Genomic DNA, 18,089 nt, shown 5'->3' on the forward strand with positions numbered 1-18,089 from the left:
CATATTGATTTCGTCAAAAAAAAAATAGTTCTAAACAGTATTTGGCACATTATCTATTAGGATCAGTCTTTTAATCTTACACATCAATATTTTGAAATAATAACAAATCAATTTAATAATAAAATAGTACCTACTCAAAATCCATATCCATAAAAGTCTGTGGTACCCGGCAATAAATAAAAGGAACCACGGATTAAAATGAAATTGATGAATAATAACAACAGTTTTCTTACCAATATCAGAAGAAAACTACGTAAAAATGACCTTTAGAGGGGTCCTAACTGGACAACACCAGTTACTTTGGTGCATCAGCCAATAACACCCGGCATTTCAAAGGATTAATAAAACAGTAGCGATTACATTTGGCTGGGCCTAGACAACGTACTCGTAACATCGCACGAATAGACAACATCAAATATTCGGGAGTAACATTCCTTTTCTACAAGTGACGTGACCTTAACTTGTCATTATTTGAGCGATTCGATCAACTTAAGCGCTCGGCAGAACGTTACTCGTCAACAGGTCCAGCTTCGCTACAATCCAACAATTAAAAAAAACCCCTCCATGTCATTCTCGCTACGTAGGTATGTCATTGTGTACGACTTCTCTATAATTGTCTCGAGTAGTGTTGCGAGTGTTATCGCATTTGAGTTTATTATTAGAGATTTATATTGAGTTTATATTTGGCACTGAATACGATAGTAGGAAGCGCATGCAATAATAATATGCGCAGGATTGTGATGAAATAGATAAGTATGCATCTCTCAGTCACTACTAGCTCTATGTCCCAGTATATTTATCACATCAACGTATTTAATCAAAAGAAAACAGGTAAGCTAAGGGATCTCTAGATAAGAGAACCTGCTAGAAATGTATTTCTTTTATAGAGTTAAATAGTATTAAATGTATTCAATAAACTTACGTATGTCAAACTGACTTGTATTTTCTGTGGGTTGCGTACAACGAATGTTATAATTTATTTACTAGTAATGCTCTGCGGAGTCTCACATCGTTTAGAAACTGGATGTTTGCATTACTCATTAATCGACCTTGTCTATGTTTATCTAGGTATTTTAATGTCATTATAATTAGTATTGTAATTTTTGAATGTCCACCGTATATGAGTGTCCCACACCCTTTAATATTGTACTCAAAGTAAATTCGTAATAAAATGGATTATTATGTGTTGTAATAAATGTTCGGTGTTAATTTAACCTTAAAATAATGTGTAATATTAATTGTTAACATTTTCAGCTATTCGTCGTATACATTCATGTTTATTCAATGTAATAAGGTAACAATAATGCCCAATATAAAAACACTTATTTAAATTGATTAGAATTAAAAGAACGATGTGCATCTTAACTGACACAAAATGTAATAACTTACAAATTGATAATTTTCCAATGAACTATAATGCTCAGCTTATAACTTCTGTGCATATTCTACCAATATTATAATAACAAGCTACCTTTTCAAAAATGATGTGTTATCTAAGTCAAATAAAAAATAAAATTATCAATTTCGTAAACAGCAAATTTAATAACTTTAAACCGTAATGTACCATTATCACAGAGTCATATCATTAAAAAATAAAAGAATAAAATTGTTCTTATACACGGAATCAAAATTTTCGTCATTAGGTATTTTCCATGTTAAATGTTATTTACTAAATTCTGTATTCTATTGGCTTGACTGGTATTTAATAGATGAAGGGGTCCTTTTGGGCGCTAAAATATTTTGAACTGTTTCGACGATTAAAACGCACGCTATCAGCAGTTTGAGAGCAACTAACTCTTTAAAGACCATCATTTGTGCGTAGTCGATATCAGTAGATAACAGTATGTTTGCAATTAACGAATCGCGCTTAGTGTTCCGCATTCAAAATGATAAATTGATCTTACGAAATCTAAGTATGATTAAAGACCCCTTTGCAAAGCGTTGGGACCAATGTAAACATGGATATAATCTCTGCCTACATTGGCGATGGTCGTCTGATGAGGCGTGGCCAGTCATGATTGATGGCATTTCCATTTGATATCTACTTGTCAGTGTAATTATTGTAAGTTTTGTATTTTGGACAATATTGTCACTATTATTTTTGCCTACGGCCTAGATTTAGTTCTATGTGTTTAGTAAAATAATTGATGTATATTTACATGATAAGTTAATTTTTAATAATTTAAGAACAGTCACTATTCTTAGTACGCATTTAACATAACATTATTGTGTATTTATTTATGTCTAATTGTAATACCAGTGTAATTATTATTACATTTAATGCACTTTAACTGCAAAATTATTGTTTCAATATATCGTTACTTCGAACATATCGACTCTATGGTTTACTATAAGTATTTCAAATACCTAACAAGTGTCAACATGCTATCTGCATATTTTGAGTTCAACCTCTGATAATTTATTTCAGTTGCTGCCTCTTCACTTTTCCATATTTTCCGTCTGTCCCATAAATAGATACTATATCGTCTATTTTCATAAAGTAAAGTAAATATAATAATCATTATAATAGTAATATAATCGGCACGTATTCATAGACATTCGATGTTAGGAATACATTGTAATTAAATACGATTTTAACCAAAATATCATGTAGCATGTTTTCACTTAACTACAGTATTTATAATAGTCACTCTATAAATGAAATCAATTCTGTAGGTACATAATTAATAAAATAATCAAAGACTTTTAAGGCAAAATGCCTTCTTTTTATGTAATTTTAAATGTTAAAATAAATGTTGATTAACATATCAAATGAATGTTGTTTGATTTTAAGACCCTTTCTCTGTAGTATCCTTAATCCTATTCCTTGATTATTTAACAGGTAAATACTGATTGCAAAGTTATTTAAGGTTATTATATAAAATATGTGTTTCCCATATTAGGCGGCAGATGAAAAATAAATCAAGATCCACTCCACATGCCACCAGAACACATAATTATACTTCAAATAACATATTTGCTGAATTATATTTATAGAGCGCACACCTACTCTAATTAAATTTATATAATTGAATTAATAAATATAATTATTGAATACGAAACATACTACGGATTGAATCTGACAAGAAGAGGATTCGCAATCGCACGTGACGTCACATTTAAGAAACGAAACATCTTTATTGCCATGCCAACAATATCAAGAAGATGATGACCAGTCAAATATAAGACAATTCGTTACCTACATCTTAATTTACATACAGACTACATATTGCTTTTGGAGCCTTGTGTGTCTCAACCATCCACTCTGACCCTATGGTGTACAACTAATCGTTAGGTAAAATCATACACACTAGAAAATTTAAAGAAAATTTTACATTGTTTAGTACAATAGGCGCGTGTGTTCATAAAGCCGGTTTGTTATTGTAGCGAGTATCGATAGCCGATTGTTGCACGTTGCGCTCGCACGCCTACATTAGTACTAAAACGTAAGTGCACATTTTGGTTCGAGATTTTTAGAAATTTCGCCTTTACTCTTATACTAACGGTAACAATAAAGATTTTATAAGATAAATTAATTTGAAATCAAAATTAATATCGAATTAAAACTACTGTTAGCAACCAAAAATGTATCTTCATCTAAGTGACATATATTTTGCACTTAGTTAAATGGGAACAGAAGGAAAAATAAAAACCAGTAATTACCACATAGATCACTTTATTTTATCTACTATCCAGAATACAATAGACATCGAAAATTTAATTTATTTCTATTCTATTACCATCAAATACTTATTTAGTAACCGTTTTGAAACTATCTACAATATAGTTTTTTGTTCTAAACGTTCACAAATAACATGTGTATTATTAAATCTCATAATGTATTCAAATGACAGTCTCGAATACAAATATCTTGTTTTAACAGTGCTTTAAATCAGTTGACGAATAATAAAGTAGAAAAAGAAAATGTTACATAGTGGGGGACAATCAAAATACAAAGATAGCGCGATTTTATATACCTACCTATCCCTAAATCCATTAGTATTACCTACTCTCAAATCACGCTCGCCAAAAATCCCTCTAAAATATAAATTTTGTTATACAATAATTGTATAATATATCTAAATAAAAGATTTAAAAATAACATTTCCCTTTTCCTCACATACCGAGAGCTTTAACCCCTCCATGACTTCACAAAGCTTACTTTAAATAAACAAAGAATCCGTGTACAATAGTACGCAGATATTAAAATTATAAAAAAACGAAAAGGCATATCATGTTTGCCTTTTCTAGTCTCGACAATTTACAGACCATGATTACAGTCACTCAATATTAGTTTACATAGGCTGTTATAAAATACGAAGTCATATTATAAATATCAGCTTGGCAAATGTATATATCTTGTCAAATTGACAATTAAATACTCCTTTCTCGATAGTTGTTCATCCCTTCTGACAGCTTTATTTAGATTATGACTTCGCATTACACACCCTGTATAACAAGAAATATTGTCCATAATTATTAACTTGTCATTATCATTTTCTTTTAAAGAAATTTCTTATCATTTGGCGGATAGGTACTGGTATAATTAAATTAAAAATATTAAGAGAGAGAGACAAAAGCAATAGGATAAGAAGAGGACGGAACTATTGATATAATGTATAAAATATAGTACGAAGAGTACGAATTATCATAGAAATTTTAATTTTACCCTGAATGTGAATAAATTTGGTCATATGGATATATAAAGGTTTTTTTACTGTTCCAAACGATAATTCAAACGAAATTATTCACTAAGTTGTTTTTATTCAAGTATATATATATAAACTTGATATGCACCTAATCGTTATACATACTAATTAATTTTAAATTTAGAATATCTGGCTGAACATTTTATGATATCAGCCATATTATACGCAGAACCTAATGTGACATAGACAAACTCTAAATAACAATAAGTCTTAATAAAATCAAATTTACACAGAAAAATAAAACATTGGCCACAAATATACCTTTGCTTGGTAAATACTAAAACTCTACTACAATTTATTCTACATATAACTTATTAAAACTTAAGTTGTGTTGTTAATTGTGATGTTAATTAAGAAGTAATAGCTGCTAAATAAAATTAATATGTACTAATGTATACATTTAAAAACATTATATATTTGAAGAGAGGCCTTTGCGCTGGACAAAAGATAACTTATCAGTCATAAACCTAATGTTGGCCAGAATTTACCGGACGGTATACGTCAAAATAGAAACAACCAATGTTTAAAAATAGATACTAAGTATTAAGTCTTAAGATGTACATATTTTCGAGGACATAACTAACAAAATATTCGAGCTACTGTTATTCAATAATAATGTTAAGAAGATTCGTCGCAAGAGACAACTTTTTTAAGACTTCGATTAAATTTTCGTGCCAACTATTGCAATTTCCTGACTCTATTAACAACTTAAAATATTACAAAACGTCATGTTTCATGTCATAATATACTGTTTATTGTTATAAGTAACTGTTTAGGTAACAAAGCGGTTATGAATAAGATGTATACATGTCTAAATACTGGAACACTACTTCTAATATAGTTACGGTAAAGAAGGTACATTCAGTATGCTTAATACTAACGATTATTAATACAATGTAAACGGCTGTAAAAAGGTACAACAATGTAGGTACGTAACACGTGTACAAATGTCCCTAAAGGTATAGATAAATAACATATATATTATGAAGAGTGTATTATAAATACGGTTAGAAAAATAATATCAAAATTATCTTGATTAAAATTAACATTTATAAAGCCGAAATATGACTCAAAATAAAACAGGCAAAATAAAGAATCTATCAAAAATAATTACAATATATTGCTGCACAAAAATATTTAAATAAAAATAACTATTACATGACACTGTTTCAAGTGTCGTATATTATTATTCTCAACGGATTTTAATAAAATATGAATACAACACATTGCTTTTGGTACTTTGATATGTTAGATAAATGTACATTAAACAACAAAAAGTACTTGAAATTCGACCAATCAGATGTCCTACAGTTTTTAATTTTTCCAATTATTTTCGTCATATTACTTATTCAATTTATGGCAGGACTCTACACAACGAACTTTTTACTAAACGTGTTTAATTACAATCAAATCAGTTTTACTAAAAGTAAATAAAAATGTAAAGGAATGATATCGAATGTCTTTCATAAGAAACTCAAAAAAGAACAACTAATTATAGGAACAAATCAATAAATGAGGACGGTATAAAGCTTTGCGAGCTACGCTTAACTGGGAACACAGACAACTACCTAATATATAACCAACTACTAAAAATCTCCGAGTTGTCAAAGCAAGAAAATTCCTGCAAAAATTGCTGTTTAATAGGTACTGGGATATTATTGTGATTTACGTATTTAGGCCTAGAGCGAGACAGCGCACAAGATAACAATGATTGAATCTCTTTCACAATTGCAAAATAGCCTTATATTACAGGTTGGTGATAGGCCCATTTGGTCTAGACAGGTTTTTCCGGTAGACTTTAATGACCATTCTCGACAATAGTTTAAAAGAGGCAATTTGATCTTGAGAGCCAATAGAGATTTCCGGTCACGGGCAACAGAACCGTAGCAACTGGTATTTGAGCGCGGTATTATGCATTCATTCACTTATTCGGGTCAGTCGCATAGAGATTTACAGTAGTCAGTTTCATAAAATCAAGTCATTTTGTTCTTAAAACTAATACCTAACAACTAAATCTAAAATAATTTGTATAATATATCTTGAAATGTTACATAATAATATAGAGTCATATATAAAATAATACGTATGTATCAAGTTGGCAAAGAAGAGATTCGCAAATATCAATATATCGTATGAGATCATTATATTAAATAATATCAATGTTTGATTCAAAATTGTCTACAGAACATGTATCTCTACTATTAGAAATTAACTGCTTAAGTGCATAAAATTACATCGAATTACAACAACCATCTGCCTAGCTCTATTTCTAAAAAGCTCGGTTCGTTTATATTGCCTAATCACAACGAAATGTAAATTTCAATATCAATGGGTAAGTGTATAGAGTACTTATGAAATAATTATCGTATCGGTGGCACGTCGACTTGTTGGCATTTAGGTTCGGACGAAGTCCCATTGGTTGGTGGGCTGGTTGTCGCAAATGACCATTATAATGGGCTCGCCACGGTAAGGCCGGTCCACGCCCAGGCACATGCCAGCGGCAGTATTGTAAACAGGACTGCCAGCCTAGAATATCACCAACAAAAAGTTAGATATCGTCACAGTAAATTTTAAGTTGGAAACAAAATCACATTAGACACAATTTTAACCACAATTACATCGAAAATTACTACTATACATTAAGATAAAACAAATTACTGTCAAATTATAAACGAAAGAATAAAATAAAATATCTAAACATTGAACATCAACAACCAAACAACATGATAAAAGAAACACTTAAGTTACTTACTGATACCTTAAATTAACTCCAGATTATGCACATTTATTCAGCCAACATAACTAATACATACAAAGACAAGGACAGAAATAAAAAGGACAAAGAGATTACTTACAAGTAATGCTGACATTCCAGTAAGCTGCCGAGATCACGATACATAACCAAGAAGATAAAACTACTAAAATAATAAAAAAGGAACAAATTAACGTACGCCATTCTTAGCCGGAAGCAACAAGATACAGTGGTACAATGAACTAGTCTATACAAGGAAACGCCTACTTAAAAAGTAAGAATAACATAAACGGCCAACAACGATGCTACTAAATCGAATTGCATTACATGAGTGTCAATATTGATCAACGTCACTCACCGAGTCTTCCGGGTTCCATTTGGCAGACTTGATCAACTCGCGGCACTTGCCAGAGGTGGCCGGAACCAGGTTGTCGTGAACATCAAAGCAGAGCGCTTTACTTGCTATCTTAAAGTTTGGAACTTCATAAGCTATAACAGGCTTTATGAAATCCACATACTTGAATTGCTAGAAACGAAATGGCCCACATTGCGTCTCTTTAAATCATTTTTACAATAAACTAATCTAACAATGTCATCATGTATAATTAAAAAGAAATCATACCTCATTTAGAGTGGATGCATTTGAGTTTTGAAATTTAAAAAGGCACAAAGAATTCGACCAAAAATTAGCAGAGTGTGAAAAATTTTGCAAATAATGTAAAGGTATTCTATGGAGCTGATTTGAATGTCGACTGAATGAGATGTGTTTTAGCAAAAGCGTCGACAGATTAATGAATCGTGCAATTGAAACAAAATAAGCTCCTCGCGCCAGCACACCTCGCCAAAGTGACCTAAACGTAATTACTACTCAGCTAAAGGCCAGTCAAGTTCTTTGCGTCTAATAACTCGCAGAATTGGCGGTTCCACTCCTGCAAGCCGCTGCGTTTGCGTTACTCGAGTAATAACCAACTTACGATTCTCTTGTGATACCGTGTTTGAGGGCAGCTCACGTCGTCCAACTCGACGACGCCGCCACTCCTCCGAAGACACAATTCGTCGACGCCTCCTCCACTAACAGCTATAATAATAGTCTAGCCAAGTCTATCCTACCCTAACAAAAAAAATAAGACGTGGCTTCGCAAAATTTTAAAGCAACGAAGAGCTACTGGCTTTTAAATGGACATTGAACTCATTGGATTTAGTTGTTATAGAAGTAATACAAGATTACCCTACAACATACAAGTCCCAAGTGATCGGGAAGGAGAAGAACATTTTCTAAGACCTTCTAAAACCGATCAAGTACGGAGAATTGGTTAAATACCAAATATGATAAGAAATAACAGTAATTTAGAGGTACTGCATACAGCAAATAGTCAAGTAATAAAACAGCTAGTAATGCAAGTCAAAAAGAGTATAAAATAATGACTAGGAATGATTTAATAATGAGCGAATATTAAAAAAAAAAACATTTTTAAAAGGTGAGCGTTTTAATTTGAGCGGCTAAGTTCTAGCAAAAGCGAAACCGGAAAGAGGGTCAAATACTGATTTGATTTAGTACTGTTTGTACTTTGTGAATAATATCATATTATCGCGTTTTCTAAAATTATTTCCAAAGAATAGCAAACATCAACATTTGCCTTGCAATTACTAGACCAATTTGGTAATTTTTTGGTACAATGATTCATATTTTAGCATTTTTATATTGTCAAAAGCGACAAAGACTTTAACGTCTATGAGGAACCAATCTAGTAACACGATCTATTTTGCCACTACAAGCGGCTAAGATTAACCAGGCTACTGATAACAAGTCATTAGATGCCAAAAAAGAGGCTCACCTTTGCTGATAATTCCAACCAGCGTCATGTGACTGTAGTTTAGGAGGAACAGCATACCGTTGACCGCAAGACCTCATGCCTTCAGTGCCTATCACATGACATTATAAGCTAGAGAATTTACTCACGACATTCTTTGGCAACCCCTGTGTCTCTCTCGTAAAAATTGGCGTTTGCCAGAAATAAATAACCCATCTGCTTTTTTACACAGGAGAAAAAAGTTCGACTTTATTTTTATGGCGCATTGTCAAAATTCGTTCTCCAGGAAAAGAACAGGTCGGTCATAAATTTCGGCTGTCTTAAAACTAGTTAAAGATTTGATGGGATTACTTACCGAGCCCTTATGTTTCCATTCCTGGGATCCACCCAGTTCATGGCATTTGCCTAGTTTTGGGGCCACATTGTTAGAGGCATCAAGACATAGGGTGCGACCAAGTACCAACTCGCTACGACTTGTCTCAAACCAAATCTGTAATTTGTAACGTCATATTTGTTTAAGATCAAAATTTCACGAGAAATGATTTGATTGATATCATATTACTTTCAAATACATATTATCGTTGATATGGTATGGAAATTCGAACTTTTTGAAGTATAGTAACATACCTGATTTAATGTCCTGATGCAATTACCAAGGATCAGGCCACTGCCTTTAGTCTTAATATCCTTTGAGCTCTGAATGCACAGAGAGGTGTTTTTCAAACGAATTTGGTAAGAATCTGTGTAGTTGCGCTTTCTGAAATGTTTATAAAATTATATTAATATTTTGTGATGCTTGCGAACTTACTCCATTCTTAAGTGTGTGAACTCGATGATATTACCCATATTGCGTATAATTGGTTGATATAAATGAGGCATCTTATTTTTTTAATTTTAAGCAAAATATTTTTTTAAAGTAAATAAATAATCAGCATTTTTTTGTGTTATTTAATGTTTGTAATATATGTATATGGTTTACAACAAAGATCATATAGCAATATGGACGCAATATCTCAATTTCAATTGCTTTTTATCAAACCTGGAATGCCACGGCTGGAACTTATTCTTCTCGGCATCATTGAGCGCGGCCACTCTCTTCTTATCGACCGAGTCACCGCCCATCTCGAGTTCAGGGTAAATGTTATCGAGGTACCATTTGAAAGGCTTGCAGTTCAGGCGTTTACGAAGCTCATGCCTCTCAGTCAAATCACCAATCTCAATGTGAGCAGCCGTGGGATTCTGTTCAATGACTTTGTTCTGAAAACAAGCGGAATTGTTAATAATAATTATGATATTTCATTAAAAACATACATCTGGCTGTATATGGATAAAAAATATGCTTGATGATTTTGAATGAATTCTTACCACATAGTCATCCATCCAGACACGAGCCATGCGCATAGAGTTGTGTAACATGTAGTTCTCCTTTTCTCCAAGCCCGTATGGTCGCCTTTTACGGAAAACATGGCCGACGCGACTGCAAGGGATCAGCTCCAGACTGCCACCGCACATCCAGATCTAAAGAATATTATCATTATGAGGAATGTGGTTATTGAAAATGTGACGTCATCCTAACTTAAAAGCGAAAATGTGAGTGTCATGTTTATGTGTATGTGTTTGCATGTGTTTTGTTTTTAATGAATCAGTTATGTTACTGAGATTTAGTTTACATGTAATTTGTAGTGTGGCTTTTGGATTACGTGGAACGAATGCTCGTCGGTTCTTTTTCTACAAACGGACTGAGAAATAAGTATTATATTATGGTACCCAAACAGGCTCATGTTACTGCACTTACCCTGAACGACAGTTCCAAGTTCTCTCCACCCCAAATGTTCATTCCAGGATCGTACTTTCCAATGTAATTGAAATACTGACGGTAGATGGCAAACAGACCACCAGCCATGGTAGGAGATATTATCGGTCGCACAAAATCTTCGGTGGCTAAAACAATTATGAGAAAGTTGAATTAATTGCACTTAAACATAACAATTACACACGTATATTATAGATTAGACACATAGATAAAAAGTTTACTTCAGCACAGCGAGTTCGCACAAGCATGCAAGCTTATTTTTTTCCGCAAAATGAAGATCTATATATATGAATAAAACATTGCTGAAAGCAGTCGCAAGCGTGTTTTGAAATACCATGCTTTGGCTCCGGCTCAGGCTCTTCCTGCATGAAGCAAATCATGTCTCCGATACGCGATAACCTTAAGGGCGTGGCAAACTGAAAAGACGCTAAGACGAGGACTAACAAAAAATATCGTTTCGAGTCCACCACTTTAATAGGTATTAGGAATGAGGAAGACTTCTTCGCGACGCTTCTGTACTTATTGTATGAAAAAAAGAAAAAAACGTGTCTTTCGTCTTATAAATTTACTAATTATTACGCTATCTGATCACCAAGTGGCTTATATGGGAGAATCCAATCGAGGTAACTATAAAGACAGGCGTCGTAAACTTGCATTGCGTAGCTTTGCAAACTATAAGTTAAAGTTAACTATAACTAGCTAAACAAATGACATTATGAATTGGCTACTTAGCTCCAATCGTCGACAATTTGTAACGCTGTATCTATTGAACGTAATTGAAATACAATGTCCACATCTAAATCAATGTAAATACATAAATGCGTATAAAACATAGTTGCGCCAGCATCGATTGATTGCAAATATAAATTAGAGCAATTGCAGTAACATATTGTGATATGATACAATAATATCAGATAAAGTATTAAAGGCAACTAATAATTGTAAATTCAAATCAAATTATTTCTTTATTTGTTTATAAATGTGATGCAAAAACATACTTGTAAGAGGCCTACTCTCATTGAATTAATCAGAGAGTAACGTGAGATACATTCATAGTCAAAATCTCAATGAAACAATCATTGAGATTTTGACTATGAATGTATCTCCTACGAATGTATATTTACAAACACAATTTTGTTTAATATTATACTTACTTTTCAGTGTACCCTTGGGAAGATTGTCCCATTTGAAATGCAGGCCCCAGTTAAAACCTCCGCGGACTAAAGGACTGGATGAGTACTCGAAGGTGTCAGCGTTGATGACGTCAATGACAGGGGTCACAGCGCGATGAGAGTACCTCACTTTGATACCATCGACGTCCTCGGCGAGACGTTCCAACAAAGGCGGCAGCCATTCTACATTCACTTCAATATGGGAGTCCAGGAACACCAGTACCTATGAATAACGTTCAATCTTCAATGACTTTGTGTACAGAATTAGATTTTTCACATGTCTAGTAGATAGTATAATTAATACTTTCTTTCAATTGGTAAAAGAACAGATGCATACTTATGGAACCATAAATTTAAGATAAGGAACTGGACCACTAGAACAAAATCTCTCAAAACATGATTGTATTAATAAATGGACAGAATATACCATTTTACATAACGTATTGTGACATGCTAGCATGCAATAGGTCAAAGCAAGATGACACAACACCCTGAATACTCCTTTTAGGCTTTTCTGCAGTGTGGTAAAAATACATGGCATACTTAAGCGCTAACAATACTCACTTCACCGACACTATTTTCGGCACCAAAAATTCTAGCTCGGATCAATCCCTCCCTCTGTTTGGTCTTCAGGAGCCTAATATTCAATCCGTCTCTATTCTTCTCAGTCGTTCGCTTATCAGCAACATTATCATCATTTATGTAATCAACAACGTTTTCTACATCAATGTTGTTCGTCTCCAACATATCATCATCTCGACGCATCCTGTTATTTAACCCATTTACAGCTTTTTGCACACGAGCGTGTAATCCTTCAATATCACTAAAGTCGTCCACAAGTATGATTTCTTTCAGGTCCTTCAGATCGGTACGGTCCAGGATTGAGTGAACAGACCTCATTAGGGTCTCAAAATGTTCATTAAAGAAACAGATAATGATGGAGGCTTTCGGTAGTTTGTCTGCATATTTTTGTATGCGACACCTGTAACATTTTTTTTTTTATTTCAGTTCCTTATTATTGTCCAAGAGATTAACCTATTACATGTTTTGAATACTCACAGCTTGTATCGTGTATCAGGTAATCCCCTATGATTGCCGATTCGTTGCGAAATCAGAGTATTAAAGGCATGCGCGCTGTATCCGTTATCACGGATCTTAACATCTTCAGCGTTTCGTATCAGCCCGAACTGGTCATCTATTCAAAATGTTTAATTTTGTTAAAGTATATGTAATCGTTAAAAATCTTCCACATTTAGTAAACTGAAAACTCTTGGGGCCATCCATATGCATGTGTATGCTTAAACATGATTTGCCATTGTGTTTTAAGATAACAAGTACGTGAATGACTGACCTATATCAATATTGTTAACATTGACAGATGCTACCTTAAGATTTTGTACAACAAAATTGTGTGACACATAAAACCAAAGACCACATGAACTGAATTACTAAGGTAAAGGATATAAGACATCGAAAACAAAATTACAGTAAGACATTAACAAGACATTCAACAAACAATTAAACCAGATTGTAACAGAAAAATAACAATAACAATTTTGATATGGAAGGAAACTTACATGCTTCACATCCTCGTGTAGCAATTGAAATAAAGCAAACTAGTAGAATCACTATTGCTTTTAAAACATTTTACACCTAAACTAATTGACTCTTCCGGTTCACTGCTAGTTAATTTAATATACCTCAGCAAGTTTTAAAATTAATGTATGTATTTATTTTAACATTGTGATACCCGCAGCTGGTAATGGGCCTCTTTTTCTGTCTAATCTGAGTAGCTACCTAACCACATACTAGAATTCTTTATGCATGATTTCAAGGACAAAAATATTCCCATACATACCTAATGAATTATCTGGTTGAGCAGTTATCTTGACTCCGAGATGTTTGGCATAGGTTTCCCTGAGACGCAATTTGTTTTGGTACTCGGCTTTGCTTTTCTGATATCTCCACATCTTTCCAGAGTACTCATCTTCAGCATTAGGTTTGTCGAGTAGCAAGTTTTTCCCTTCTAATGCTGCAATAGATTTGTCATTGTTCTTTATACGGTTCTTCTCCTCCGAGTTTGGTTGATTATAGAGCATTCTCTTTTCAGTGCTACCTATATCGGTTTCACCTAAAATGGATGATAGATGATGAAATGACGCTACCAAATGTGAGTACTGGAGATTGTTCTTAATTAAAAGCCGTTTGAGACATATTTTTGTTTGTTTATTTTCACCTATTTTTCATAATGAACTCGAGGTTTGCCATAAAGCTTAGAGTATAGACTGGGTTTATGTTAACATAATGCTAAAGCGTTTGTCTGTCTGAACAGCTAATTTCTCCCAAAGAGCTACCAAATCAATAATATGATGCGTAAAAAAGTTCATTTTTAAGAAATTATATTAGGTGATATGCACTATAACACCACTGCTAACATTTTTCATTTTTGTCTACCAGAGATGAAGTTTCTGCTGCCCATTTGGAATTGGGTTGTGTAGTTAAATTTGAATGCTTCCTATAAATCGTTCATCAAAAATGCAATGTGAATATGACGATTGATGAGTTCGATGAGCAGGAAAAATGTGGTGGAAGCCGTGAAACCGTTGGGCATCATCCTATTAGAGATTGCATATATTAATGATGACATCCTATTAAACTGCTTTAATCTTTTGCAATCAAGACTATACTTCAGTTGTTAAATAGTGTTTCTGATTTGACGAGGCCACGCTAACTTAGACGTACAATAACCGGATTCAAATGTCTGAAGCTGCGGCATCTACACAACATTAGACAGTAACTTTTCCATTTTAAAATATTATAAGAATAGAATTGGTGGAATTGGTAGTTCAAAATGGTGGAAGGGAGAGAAAACAATAAGTAAATCTTGATTCTAAATGATGTATAAAGGGACCAGCGACTTACACCACAGTGCAAGTGATCAATGCTTGTAATTTCTCTTCATATTTTTCTTTGGCAAGTATAATGTCAGTTGTACCGTAGTCTTTGGTAGCTTATTTTTCATTATTCATCTATATATCATTGAAAATTAATAGTATTGATTGTTATTGCTGAGGAAAACACTATTCAATACAGAATCTGTACTATAAAATGAGAAAAAAAGTTAAATTTAAGGACAATATGAACTAAAGCATAATCTTGTTGAAAATATTGATTTTTTGCTTACAGTGTAAATTCTTGGGTTAACATGGATTACATTGGATTTTAAATAAAATAAATAGGATATAAACTTACCGCTCATGCTTAACATCCAGTAAAGGTAAAGAGATATGCTCCATGTCGCCGATGCAAAAAAAATACCCCAGAGAAAAGAATTATTGCATCTAAAAATTTTTCTAAATATTGCAAAGAAAACCATCGCTGTTAAATTAACGTTGTTGTTATTTAGGTAATCTTTAATGCGGCTAGTTGCCGCTGTTTTATTGTTAGAAAATTATCCGACGACACCTCAATAAATTTAAAAATAATAATAAGTTTTTGTGATGAGAAAGTTTTCACCGAGAAATAATAAATTTAGGTACTATAGTTAGGCTCCTAACGTCACTCAAATTTCACGATTTATTATTACAGCCGATTATTAGAAATATTATTTTTGTTGTTCAATCTTTCTGCGAGGAACGCACGCACACGCAGTCGCATAGCGCTTCCACAGATAAGACTAATGATTGATGAATGTTGCCACTTGGCACTGAAAAATCTCCTTACTTAAACTTGTTTTGTAAATTAATTACATTTGATTAAAATATCTATGACTTGTTTAATTTGTAATAAATAAATTTAGGCTAACTCGTGTAAGCTATGTATGTTAGGATATATACGTTATTTCTTTCCTAATTTCGATTTAAAGAAAAAAAAATATTTTGATCCTACGACTTGTCTCGTGACATACAATATCTTAAATGTTTTAGATTGAAGTAATTTCAAATCGGGCATATACATTCCCTCGAGCATTGACGGTGATATAAAACACCTGCATTTAAAGCACACTACTCGATCTGGCAACATTAAAGCCTGCCGGTGCAGCCGCAGCTCTGCAGCGCCACCCTGGGCTGACCTAAATTGAACAGGATTTACTTACTTCATGTCCTCACTCTCCAATCTCGATGTTTGTGCGCGGTCGCCAAAGTATTGATTTTGCCTGCAGGATATTTATAGAATTCGTGGAAACGCAGCAGCAATTACCTAGGATACCTATATTCAGTAATGTTCTGAATACGATGAATGCGATGAATTGCGATTTTCACATATCCACCAAAGCTGACGCAAATTATGTACATTCTTATTATGTTCAATCTTAGTAGGTACCTAAGCTTTAATTCTAGATGTTCCAAATCTTTTGAAACATTTTATATACAATAGATAGATGATAATTGCAGTCTGAAAGAAAACGAATGCCTATTAAATGTTTGCGCTAAGCACTATATCTTTACTACTGAGTTGGGCCACATAACGGCTAAACCACTTGGAAACAAGGAATCTCTACTATAACTAAAGAATTTTATGATCGAGAACATAGTTAGCTACACGTTTACACTTAGTCGGTCGTTTTTCATGATAAGTACTGTTCCATCGGTCTACGTGAAACGAGGTACAGGAAAAATCCTTGAGCCTAAGAAATAACAACTGATTTCTGAAACTGGGAGGGAATGTGTTGACGCCTCACATTTTAAATTTTTTCAATAAAATATTTTGCTACCGGCGATGCATGATGGTCCCTTTGATTTTTGCCATTCAATTAAGTCTAAGGAGAAGGACATAAGGCAAGGCCCTCATTTAAATTAAGATATTTTGTATTTTATTAAACCATGTACCTACTATAACATTAAAAAGCTAGTTTTCGGCCCTATGTCATATCACAAACCAATATATTGAGAAATATAGCAAGTTTTATACACCGCTTAGGTACGTGGTTTGTAGACTACAAAAAACTTTTTACAGCACATTGTTGCCTGGGAGTCTCAAAACACCTACTTCAAACACCTATAACAAGGAATACGACCAACTCTCACTAAAGCTGTTCACAAGCGTATCGTAGAAGAATGAGAAATTTTAATGGTCATGACGATAATGCTCTTATCTCATTCTGAATTTGATAATATAGGTAATCCAAGAACTCAACACCACAAGGCTTGAATATGGTACCTAATGAACAAAGAACAGGATCACATTTTAAAGTTGCAAAAAAAAAGTTGGTGGAAGGATAAAGTTTTTCTGATCCCCTAAATATTCTACAAATTCCAATAAGAACAGCAAGCCAAATCTATCCTACGTTGCTCAAATTGGATCGATTACAGAACACAAGAAGTCCAAACTTTAGATTTGTCAGCGTGAGCGGCATACTAGATATTAAAATCAGGTACTGAGAAACTTACACGTAACACACTGCGCTCCATAACGCAACCACTTATGTTCGAGAAATATCAGCCAGGCTTAGGCAGGTCACGTCGCGCAAATGCAGCTTGAACGCTGGGCAAATATCGTCACCCACTGGACGCTAAAAGAAGGACATCGTTGCCTATTGGTAACCACTTGGCCCTTGGTATTCCACTGTTAATATGGATCTAGTAAGATATTTTGAGCGCTAGTGGCTAGAAATCGCGAAAAATAGAGAGGTCTGGATACAAGCTTTATTAAATATATGCTTACACACTTAAGTACACATCATAACCACGACCTACACCTATTTACCTGTATAATTGGAGGCCTCGAAAAACTGTGAAGTATGAAAAATACAGTCAACTAGAGGAAAAAATATATTTTAATGTACTATCAAATGTGCTAATAGTTTTGGGAACGCAATAATAAGTTATCCGT

The 18,089-nt window shown here is 33.5% G+C and overlaps 1 protein-coding gene across 3 annotated transcripts; it reads right to left on the reverse strand.

The window, feature by feature from the left end:
* Positions 1-3,659: 3,659 nt before the first annotated feature.
* LOC113493984 (polypeptide N-acetylgalactosaminyltransferase 35A-like) lies at positions 3,660-15,941 on the reverse strand. 3 transcript variants are annotated; one of them, XR_003400622.1, is made up of 12 exons: positions 15,510-15,941; positions 14,116-14,388; positions 13,317-13,452; positions 12,822-13,239; positions 12,240-12,480; positions 11,068-11,213; positions 10,638-10,790; positions 10,312-10,529; positions 9,900-10,029; positions 9,628-9,762; positions 7,565-7,627; positions 7,143-7,235 (listed from the first exon to the last, which is right to left on the reverse strand). XR_003400622.1 is itself a non-coding variant. In XM_026872062.1 (11 exons), exons 1-11 carry the CDS (start codon positions 15,631-15,633, stop codon positions 7,104-7,106), a joined length of 2,007 nt encoding a protein of 668 aa, XP_026727863.1. In that variant the 5' UTR covers positions 15,634-15,941; the 3' UTR covers positions 3,660-7,103. The 3 variants fall into 3 exon arrangements, 2 of the variants coding, with proteins under 2 accessions (XP_026727863.1, XP_026727862.1); XM_026872062.1 differs by lacking the exon at positions 7,565-7,627 and having other exon boundaries at positions 3,660-7,235; positions 14,116-14,289; XM_026872061.1 differs by lacking the exon at positions 7,565-7,627 and having other exon boundaries at positions 3,660-7,235.
* Between the last annotated feature and the right edge of the window lie 2,148 nt (positions 15,942-18,089).

Source organism: Trichoplusia ni, chromosome 5, assembly GCF_003590095.1.
Source record: "Trichoplusia ni isolate ovarian cell line Hi5 chromosome 5, tn1, whole genome shotgun sequence".
NCBI classification, from domain to species: Eukaryota; Metazoa; Arthropoda; class Insecta; order Lepidoptera; family Noctuidae; genus Trichoplusia; species Trichoplusia ni.